The 10979-nt window shown below is 44.7% G+C and overlaps 1 protein-coding gene across 2 annotated transcripts in view; it reads right to left on the bottom strand.

Annotated features, from left to right (window-relative positions):
- Nucleotides 1–3491: 3491 nt before the first annotated feature.
- The window catches only part of KIAA1549L (KIAA1549 like), a 316042-nt gene continuing 308554 nt past the window's right edge, over nucleotides 3492–10979 (bottom strand). For both annotated transcript variants that reach the window (XM_061381086.1, XM_061381085.1), the window contains exon 21: nucleotides 3492–6686. In XM_061381086.1, the coding sequence (XP_061237070.1) occupies nucleotides 6405–6686 (282 nt within the window). In that variant the 3' untranslated portion in view covers nucleotides 3492–6404. The remainder of the gene's footprint in view (nucleotides 6687–10979) is intronic.

The raw sequence follows: 10979 nt of genomic DNA, 5'->3' as shown, positions 1-10979 counted from the left end.
CCCCGTCCCTGGGATTCTCCAGGCAAGAACACTGGTGTGGGTTGCCATTTCCTTCTCCAATGCATGAAAGTGAAAAGTGAAAGTGAAGTCACTCAGTCGTGTCTGACCCTCAGCGACCCCATGGACTGCAGCCTTCCAGGCTCCTCCATCTATGGGATTTTCCAGGCAGGAGTACTGCAGTTGGGTGCCATTGCCTTCTCCGGAGCAAGGCCCTAACTCTCTTCAATTTCCTGAAGGCCAAGAGGTGAGGAAGCTGCAGAAGAAAAGTTTGAAGCCAGCAGAGGTGGTTCATGAGGTTTAAGGAAAGAAGCTATTTCCAAACCATACAAGTGCAAGGTGAAGCAGCAAGTGCGGATGTAGAAGCTGCAGGAAGTTATCCAGTAGATCCCCCTGAGATGGTTAACAAAGGTGGCTGCATGAAACAACAGATTGTTAATGTAGACACACGTTGGAGGACAAAGGGACAGAAAGTGCCCACCTAACTGAGAAGGCATCTTGAGACTGAAAAGTTAGGCAGGAAGCTCCATAAAATCAATGGATCAGTTTATTATATGGTATCTTCCAGGGTGGGATCAGGTAGACAACGATTTGGAAGCATTCCACACCGCTGAGGAGCCACTGGCACAATTTTATAGTTAACCTCGAATATAGAGATATGTGCTTAGAAATAGGATGTGCATTCCTAAGTCAAGAGTTATGGTAGGTAACTAGTCTCATGGGGCTTCCCAGGTGGCACTAGTAGTAAAGAACCCACCTGCCAATGCAGGAGACACAAGAGATGCAGGTTCTGTCCTTGGACTGGGAAGATCCCCTGGAGGAGGGCATGGCAATCCACTCCAGTATTCTTGCCTGGAGGATCCCATGGACAGAGGAGCCTGATGGGCTACGGTCCACAGGGTCTCAAAGAGTCAGACACGACTGAAGCAATTTAGCAACTAGTCTCATGGGCACCAGGAATACATCAGGGAAGGACTAGAGAGCATTGAGGCAAACTGGTCCTGATGATTCTTAAACAATATCTATTAATTACAAAGCCTTTGATGACAGAGAAGTGATTCACTGCACAGCACAGTCCTGGGTAAGGTCAGCAAAGTGCAGTGCAAGTTGCTCGGTCGTGTCCGTTTCTTTGCGACCCCATGGACTGAATTCTCCAGGCCAGAATACTGGAGTGGGTAGTTTTTCCCTTCTCCAGGGATCTTCCCAACCCAGGGATCAAACCCAGGTCTCCTGCATTGCAGGCGGATTCTTTACCAGATGAACCACAAGGTCAGCATAAAGGACAGGAGAAACTCTTAAGTGTCCAAATGGCATCAGTTATGCTAACAGTCAAGCAACAAAACAGTCTTAGAAGGGGATGTCATCCAGGACTTTTATAGCCAGAGAGAGGAAATCAGTGCCTGGTTTTGAAGCTTCAAAGGACAGGTTGACTCTCTTATTAGGGGCTAATGCAACTGGTAACTGAAAGCTGAAACTAAAGTTCATTTACCATTCCCTGAACCCTAGGGCTCTTAAGAATTAGGCTAAATCTACTTTGCCTGTGCTCTATAAATGGACCAGCAGAGCCTGGATGACAGCACATCTGTTGACAACATGATTTAATGAATATTTTAAGCCCACCATTGAGATTATTGCTCCAACAAACAACACAAAAAAAGGTTAAAAAGCAAAATATTTCTGACTGACAATGCACCTGGTCAACCAAGAGCTCTGATAGGGATGTACAGTGAGATTCACAGTTTTCATGCCTGCTAACACATCCATTCTGCAGCTTGTGGATCAAGGAGTAATTCTGGCTTTAAGTCTTATTATTTTATGAAATATATTTTGTAAATTTCATAGATAGTGATTCCTCTGATGGATCTAGGCAAAGTCAACTGAAAATGTTCTGGAAAGGATTCACTATTCGAGATGCCATTAAGAACACTCGTGATTTATGGGAAAAGGTAAAAATATCAACATTTATAGGAATTCAGAAGAAGTTGATTCCAGTTCTCATGGATGATGTCAGTGGGGGAAGTACTTGCAGATGTGATGGAAACAGCAAGAGAACTAGAATTAGACATGGAACCTGGAGATGTGACTGAACTGCTGCCATCTTATGATAAAACTGTAATGGGTGAGGAGTTGCTTCTTATGGATGAGCAAAGAAAGTGGTTTCTTGACATGGAACCTACTCCTGGTGAAGGTGCTAGAAGGCTGCTGAAGGGACAAGAAAGGACTTAGAATATGACATAATTTAGGTGGCAAAGCAGCAGCAGGGTTTTGAGAGGACTGATTCCACTTTTGAAAGAAGTTCTACTGTGGTTAAGATGCTATCAAACAGCACTGCAGTCATAGAGAAATGATTCATGAAAAGAGTCAGTCTGGCAAAGTCACTTGTCTTATTTTAAGAAATTGCCACAGCCATGCCATCCTTCAGCAACTACCACCCTGATCAGTCAGTGGCCATCAACACTGAGGCAAGATTCTCCACCAGCAGAAAGATCATGACTTGCTGAAGGCTCAGGTGATGGTTAGCATTTTTGAAGCAATAAAGTATTTTTAAATTAAGATATGTATTTTTTTTTTAGAGATAATGCTATTGCACATTTAATAGACTATATACTATAGTATAAATATAACCTTTATATGCACCAGGAATCCCAAAATGAATGGACTCACTTTATTATGATATTTGCTTAATTGTGGCAGTCTGGAACCAGACTCACAATATTTCTGAGGTCTGCCTATATTTTCTCAGTCACTCCCCACATCTGACCAAGTATGCAAAGGCCCTTGACTAGAATATCTTCCAGATTGGACTAAATGGTCACATTGAATTTCTAACACTTGGACCCAAGTCAGTCACTGCTCTAAGCTAAACTACTATCTTTTCCTAAGCATATTTGGCTGTATTTTGTTAGAAAAGTCCAAACTACTTTCTGATGTGTAACAGAAGGAGTGAATTACATTTAAATTCTGTTCTCAGACTTTAAAATAATATCTGTTATTTTATTCATTAAACAATGTGTACATGTTATGTATGAAAAAGAAGCCTATTTATTGGTAATCAGGATTTAAATCTTTTTATATATTTTGTTAGTTCCTGCCTGTTAGAGAAGCATTTTAGTCAGGTATTTAAATTTTTCTCCTCCTCCATCTGTACTGTGAGGTTTTGTTTTTTTTTTTCTTTTTTTAAAAATCACAAATCCAACAATATCCTATCCATTCTTCCATCAAGAATACCCAGAAATTATACATGCCCTTCTGCTGAATTCTTAAATTAACAAATGCACAATATAACTTCTGGCACCAGAGAACTGATTCCTACATGATCCACCCTGTCTTAGTCATTAGTCAACTCAGGCTGCCTGTTTAGATCCATGGCACTAAGAGAAGAATACACCCCTAAAGTCTTCCACAGCAGTGGAGAACCCCATTTCCTTGATGGCACTCTCTAGAAAAAGCCAAAATGCTTTTCTTTTCATGAACTCAGAAAACTCGCATCGAAACTAGTTCCAAAAAATGTTTATTATGCCACAAATGCATTGCCCTCTATACACTGTATTCAATCATCTTTTTCCTTTGCAAGAATGTAGGGAGTCCCTCATATAACCCTTGTCTACTTTTTAAACTTCCTAGCACAGTTCAAGAAACGCATCACAGACAAGCGTTCAGGCAGCATGGTGAAATGGAAAGCAAGCCCGATCACGAGTAAGTGGGCTGGGGCTGAAGCCCTAGGCAGGTTACTCCACTTCTCCGAACGTTGGCTTCCTTCTTGGACGTCACCAAAGGTCCTCTGGTTCTTCAAGGTTTCTTCAACTGTCTGGAGGGTCATGAGGAACACAGAATCTCTGGGCTCTCATGGCACTTCTGAACACCTGCCTTGTCTCAGGGCCAGCCGTCCAGGTATCTATCATCTCCTGAGGGTCAGGAGACTCTTCAGAAAAGGGACCCCCATCTTAGTCACAGGACATCAAACAATGGCGGCCATCTTTGCATTGGTGGGACAACATGGACACACTGATTTCTCCTCAACTTAAGGTTTTCCTCCCATATACTGCTCTTAAACCTGTGGTGTCTAGTTTAAAAGAGTGTCTGACTTAGAATGCTGTATTTGTAGTCATCTCCACTGACTGACTCATTATCTCAGGGGACTCTGCACAGCTCGCCGTGATTTTTCGGCATCCTCTTAGCCAACTGGACCCAGACCACAGCACACTGTGGGCTCTTCCTCTGCGAGTCACTGGGACATCCAAAGTGTAGACACTGTCTTGGAAGCATGTGTATATATTTAAATTACACTAAGGTCTTGAAACTTCATTTTCACATACAGTATTTCCAAGCATTTACCAAGTAGACAAAGTACTGGGTTGATATCATTGCACTGATGAGATAGTAATATCATTGATAAGGCGGGACAATGTAGCTGACTTTATCAGACTCATACCGTTTGCATGAAAAGGCTGAGTTTCTTTGGCTCTTTGTTCATTCAAGTGCACTGAATCCCTATTTGGATAGACTTAGGCATTGTGTTCATCTGTCAATAAAATCTTGCACTGTCCACAGTGTTTGCAAACTGATTTAGGTTTTGGGTTACAACACCTGGCCATTGGTAGAAATATACCATATATACACATGGAAATTACAAAAATACATTTTATTTATAGCTGATTTTTTTTTTTAAGTAACAAAAAACTAACACTATGAAAGATCAACCAGCATACCAAAAGGACGCTACCTAATATCATCCGAACAAGAGACTGGTTTGGGGGATCCATGACACATCGTCTCCAGAACATTGCAGAAAGGGCAATTTGCCATTGAGAAATAAAAACAGCTTCTTTGAAAAGTCTGTGCTTTGACAGTTTGATTCTCTCACTCTAATCAGTTCCATTCCTACTCTTCTCTCAATTTGAAAATTTCCACCTTCTTCTCTCAGTAAAGACCAAAGAAACTCATGAGGAGAATGGAAAGATGGACTCAGAGGAGATGAATACAAGCTGAAGCTAGATGGATCGTGGGTGAAGGCAGGAAAGGACCTCACTCCCCAACAGACACCATGAAAGCCCTTGACATTGAGCACAGCTCCCAAAGTTGGTGATGGAACCAGGGTGTCCCTTCCCCTGGGCTACCCGAAGTCAGCGTTGATAGTCAGCAGCTGGTGCCTCAGGGCTGCAAGGCAATGTCCACCCAGAGCTCTGGAGGCTGACCTACCGTGCCAGGAAGCCTAACTTACAACATCATGGTCACGAGGTCAGAAGCCCGCCATTGCGGCAAATGTCCTCCTATGTCTATTAATCATGGGGACAAGTATGGGAGGGGACTGGCTAACTCCATACACCTTTTAAAATGTTATTTACATTTGAACATAAATCAACAGATTTTCTACATTCAGAAGCTTCTATAAACAGAGGCTGCAGCCTGGGGAGACTGGGTTCACTATTCCTGCTTCCAATAGGCATTGATGACTATTTCCTTTTGTATCACTGGGCAGCAAATGCTGGACATCATTGTTGAAGAGACAGAGATTTCCTTGTAAAAGTCGATGTATCTATTGTCCCCCCAAAAAGAGAGAAGCTCTGTTCTCAGATTACCTTCACTGCAGGGCAAAGAAAACCCGTTTTTCTTTTGTAGGATCCTAAAAGCTCTTAGCACCGATGCTCTTCCAGCTAGAGCCCAACTTGCAGAATACTCTATTTCCAACATGACAACACCTTTTCAAAGAACCTGTCAACACAAATCCACCATTCCCTCTTATCTTCTCTCTTTCTTGGCCTTTGTTGAATTAATTGGGGGGAGGGGGAAGAGTCAGGACTATGTGTAGCTGCAGTCATTGACAGTCCTGATTTTCATCCAATTTATTTGACTTTGAATATGAACCTTTAAAAGAAAAGGACTCAAGTTTCTTGGCTGGAGTCAGTGTCTCCCTTGGAGACTGGAGGTGACTGGATAATTACAGTTCTGGCTGAATGAGAGAACAGTCTGGGGCTTCTTCACACGCCTGCATTGCCTTTAACACAGAAACAGTTAACATGCAGAGGTCACTGAAGATAAAGCTGTGCTTGCCCTCTTCTGGTGACCTGTTAAAATGTGGTACTGGACAGGAATCTGCAGATTAGCAAGCGTCTCGTCTCTCCTAAGGCTCCACAGGGGATGGAATACACCCACAGCTCAAACAGTTAACATAACAGAGTATCAAACATATGGTCCCACATGCGGGCTTGTTGACATACAATCAATTGAATAGGCCAAGCATCCCATTGTTCAAGAGTTTCCTGTTTCCCAGAAGCCCCTCTGTTCACCTTTTTAGAAACTGAGGCTGAGAAAGACTCCTGCATCGTCTCATGTCTCCAGTCCCACCACACCTGGAAAAACCCAAAGCCTGCTTCCTCAGAGTCTGGAAGTCTCAAGGGGTGAAGGCATTAGACCTGGAACTCGAACATGTCTGTCTGTTTCTTGGCAAGCTTGGCCACCTCTTCCCGGATGGCTTTCACCAGGGCTGCCGTGGAAATGTTGGTGAGGGGGGTGTCGGATGGGTCGTTGTCCGCCAGGCTCTGCTGCGAGGCTGCTGTGGAGGGCACCGGGGCCTGCTCCAAGCTGGGGTGCAGCCCGGCTGGCTGGCTGTACTGACGAGGGAGCCTGGAGGGCGAGTTCTGCTGATACCGGGATCGGGGGTAAGCCTCGATGTACCCCGGGAGGGGGACCTGCAGAGCATGTCGGGAGAGAAGACAGGGCCAGGTATCAGGAATGGGCTCAAGTCACAGGATACACTAGATACCAAAGGAGGAGGGGATTGAGGACAAGGAAAGAGATTTAGAAGAAAATGAAGGCAACTCGCCATTGTGCAGATATAAAAGCTAGGTGACTTGGACTCACTGGTTCTGCTGGTTGGATGAATTAAATAGGCATTTTACACTTTGTGCAAACAGTGGGCACATACCCAGTCTACATCTGAATCTACCTGGCTACCTTTTTAATATAAGCACCATCTAGGCAGAGAAATGTGGTTCTTTAAGGACCTCAAAGGACTCAGGGATTTATTACTGATGACAACAGTTAATGCTGAACGAGCCCTGTGCTAAGGGCTTTCCAATCATGATCTCATTTAATTCTCAAAGCAATTCTCCTAGGAGGTAGGTATTGTTACTCTTATTTTACAGAAGAGGAAGCAAAAACAAACAGTGTCTCAGTCAAAGCTGCCACAGCTAACAAGCCACAGAGACAGGCTAGGCTGGCTTCAAGGCTGGGAGTTAATCACTGAACTATCATGTCATGAATCTGGAATAAGATCTTGGCTTCTTGAAAAAATTTTCTTTTCATTAAAAGTGGAAGATAGTTCTATGCCAATAATATGGACACTTCTAGAAATATGGACAGGACAATGATTTAGAATTCAGGATCGACTTGCCCACAGAAACAGGGCCACGCATGGGGATGCTGTTCCAGGGTAATCCACAAAAGACCTTTATATCCCATAAGCTAGTCGCATCACTGTGAGATAAGTGCCCATGGATCACGTAGGCCCTGGGGTGCTGCAGGGGATGGGACACATGTGGACAGTAAGGCAGCTTTCCAGGAGAAGCATCTTAGCTGAGTCTGGAGAGGAGATGGCTAGGATGGAGAGGCTGTTTTGTGGAAGACAAGGTGGAAGGGGCATTCTAGGCAGAGGAAGAGCCATGCAGAGGCCTGGCAATACATGGAGGATGGTGTCCCCAGGGAGGTTCAGTAAGGTGGTCTGACCACAGAGGGTGTGGGCGGTGTGGGAGGAGCTCAGGAAGAAGGGTGGGCTGGACCAGATCAGAAAGCCGCTGAACACCAAATTACAGAGTTACCTTTTCTATGGCCCACTTCTGAGGAATTCATCATGTTCCCATTCTTTACAGAGATGCATGTGTGGGAGCTGATAAGGATGGAGTGGGATGAAGTTGGGTGATGATTCAGAAATTCTGGATGGGTGAACATGTAGTAAGAAAGCAGGCCCCTCCTAGCTCCCGTCAGCCTCTCCCAGTCCCTGGCCTGGGAGCCACCAGGGGTGGCAGGCAGAGGAAAGGTCTGCACTGTAGGAAGAAACACTGTGTAGGGGGTGGACCCACTGGAGGTAGAGAGGAGACAGGATCTGAGAACCTGGGAGAGAACCAGGGAGGACCCGAATAACGAAAGAAGTGACAGGATGTCCCAAAGTTTGGGGCTTTAATTTCCCTACAAGACCTGGCAAAGAAAGACAAAGTTGCAAATACATTGCACTTGCATCTTAGAGGAAAACTGGAGTCAGACTGTCCAAGTCCTTGGGCCATGTGAGCTGGGGACACACTGGTAATTAACTGGGGGGAACAGAGCACAAGGCCAGGACACAGGATTTGCCTGTCAAGTCTCACTTCACACTGCTTTTCTTCTGAGAGACCTTCCCCAGCCCTATATTAGTCAAGGACTCCCTGTAAATTCCATAACTAGTCATCACTCATGACTTCATCACTCATCTCAGGCATCGACTTGTGAAGGCAAAACCGTGTCTCACCTGCTTATCACTGTGCCCTGAACTGTGCATGGTACACAGAAGGGAGTGTCTTAGAACCCAGGGTTCTGAGCAGCATAATTTGAAAATCACTGAAGGATAGGCACCTGGTGCCCTGTTTGTGAAAGAAGCTGCCATGTCCCCTTTCCCTGGTTTTCAAGTTCAGGTGGAGCTGAGGTCAGTGTCCAACTATTGAGACCTCCCAGCTCTGTAGCATTAACTGACTTGGTGCTGGTGGCTGGGACAGGCTGGGGGCACTGGACTCCACCGGTTCAGTTCAGTTCAGTTGCTCAGTCATGTCCGACTCTTTGTGACCCCATGGACTGCAGCACGCCAGGGCTCCCTGTCCATCACCAACTCCTGGAGTTTACTCAAACTCATCTCCATTATGGAGTCGGTGATGCAATCCAACCATCTCATCCTCTGTTATCCCCTTCTCCTCCTGCCTTCACTCTTTCCCAGCACCAGGGTCTTTGCAAATGAGTCAGTTCTTTGCATCAGTTGGCCAAAGTATTGGCGTTTCAGCTTCAGCATCAGTCCTTCCAATGAATATTCTGGACTGATTTCCTTTAGGATGGACTGGTTGGATCTCCTTGCAGTCCAAGGGACTCTCAAGAGTCTTCTCCAACACCACGGTTCAAAAGCATCAATTTTTCGGCGCTCAGCTTTCTTTATAGTCCAAATCTCACATCCATACATGACTACTGGAAAAACCATAGCTTTGACTAAAGGGACCTTTGTTAGCAAAGTAATGTCTCTGCTTTTTAATATGCTGTCTAGGTTGGTCATAACTTTCCTTCCAAAGAGCAAGCATCTTTTAATTTCATGGCCGCAGTCACCATCTGCAGTGATTCTGGAGCTCAAGAAAATAAAGTCCGTCACTGCTTCCACTGTTTCCCCATCTATTTGCCATGAAGTGATGGGACCGGATGCCATGATCTTAGTTTTCTGAATGTTGAGCTTTAAGCCAACTTTTTCACTCTCTTCTTTCAGTTTCATCAAGAGGCTCTTTTAGTTCTTTGCTTTCTGCCATAATGGTTGTGTCCTCTGCATATCTGAGGTGACTGATATTTCTCTTGGCAATCTTGATTCCAGCTTGTGCTTCATCCAGCCCAGCATTTCTCATGATGTACTCTGCATATAAGTTAAATAAGCAGGGTGACAATATACAATCTTGATGTACTCCTTTCCTGATTTGGAACCAGTCTGTTGTTCCATGTTCAGTTCTAACTGTGGCTTCTTGACCAGCATACAGATGTCTCAGAAAGCAGGTCAGGTGGTCTGGTATTCCCATTTCTTTAAGAATTTTCCACAGTTTGTTGTGATCCACACAGTCAAAGGGTTGGTATAGTCAATAAAGCAGAAGTAGATGTTTTTCTGGAACTCTCTTGCTTTTTTGATGATGCAACGGATGTTGGCAATTTGATCTCTGGTTCCTCTGCCTTTTTTAAAACCAGCTTGAACATCTGGAAGTTCACAGTTCACATACTGTTGAAGCCTGGCTTGGAGAATTTTGAGCATTACTTTGCTAGCATATGAGATGAGTGCAATTGTGTGGTAGTTTGAGCCTTCTTTGGCATTGCTTTTCTTTGGGATTGGAATGAAAATAACTTTTCCAGTCCTGTGGCCACTGCTGAATTTTCCAGATTTGCTGGCATATTGAGTGTAGTACTTTCACAGCATCATCTTTTAGGATTTGAAATAGCTCAACTGGAATTCCATCATCTCCACTAGCTTTGTTCGCAGTGATGTTTCACAGGGCCCACTTGACTTTGCACTCCAGGATGTCTGGTTCTAAGTGAGTGATCACACCATCGTGGTTATCTGGGTTGTAAAGATCTTTTTTGTATAGTTCTTCTGTGTATTCTTGCCACCTCTGCCACCTCTTCTTAACATCTTCTGCTTCTGTTAGGTCCGTACCATTTCTGTCCTTTATTGTGCCCATCTTTGCATAAAATGTTCCCTTCAGAAGTGCAGACGATGAGGAAATGACATACTCTACCTCTCTTACAGGAGATGCAGGTGGGACCCACCACACCTTGTGGACCAAAATCCAGGACTGCCAAACATCAGTCCTTGTGTAGCCAGTGCCCATGGGAAGCATCCCCTTTAGACAACAGCAGTTTCCTGCTGAGCCTGGTAACTCCTTCCCAATCCCTCTCTATCTAGCGCCAGGAATGAAATCTATTTATCAAGCCAGGTCCAGGTGTTATGCAAGCTAGCTCCTTACATCTGGATACCTGGAATCAGGAAGGCCAGACATCCAAATGGCGCATGTGTGCATACATGCAAAGTCACTTCAGTCGTGTCCGACTCCGTGGGACCCTTATGGACTCTAGCCCGCCAAACTCTCTGTCCATGGGATTCTACAGGCAAGAATACTGGAGTGGGTTGCCATGGCCTCCTCCAGAGGGTCTTCCCAACCCAGGGATAGAACCCACGTCTCTTAAATCTCCTGCACTGGCAGTCGGGTTCTTTACCACTA

The sequence above is a fragment of the Bos javanicus genome, chromosome 15, assembly GCF_032452875.1.
Source record: "Bos javanicus breed banteng chromosome 15, ARS-OSU_banteng_1.0, whole genome shotgun sequence".
Classification (NCBI taxonomy): Eukaryota; Metazoa; Chordata; class Mammalia; order Artiodactyla; family Bovidae; genus Bos; species Bos javanicus.
The sequence above is the reverse complement of the archived record's forward strand: the minus strand, read 5'-3'. Positions and strand labels throughout refer to the sequence as shown.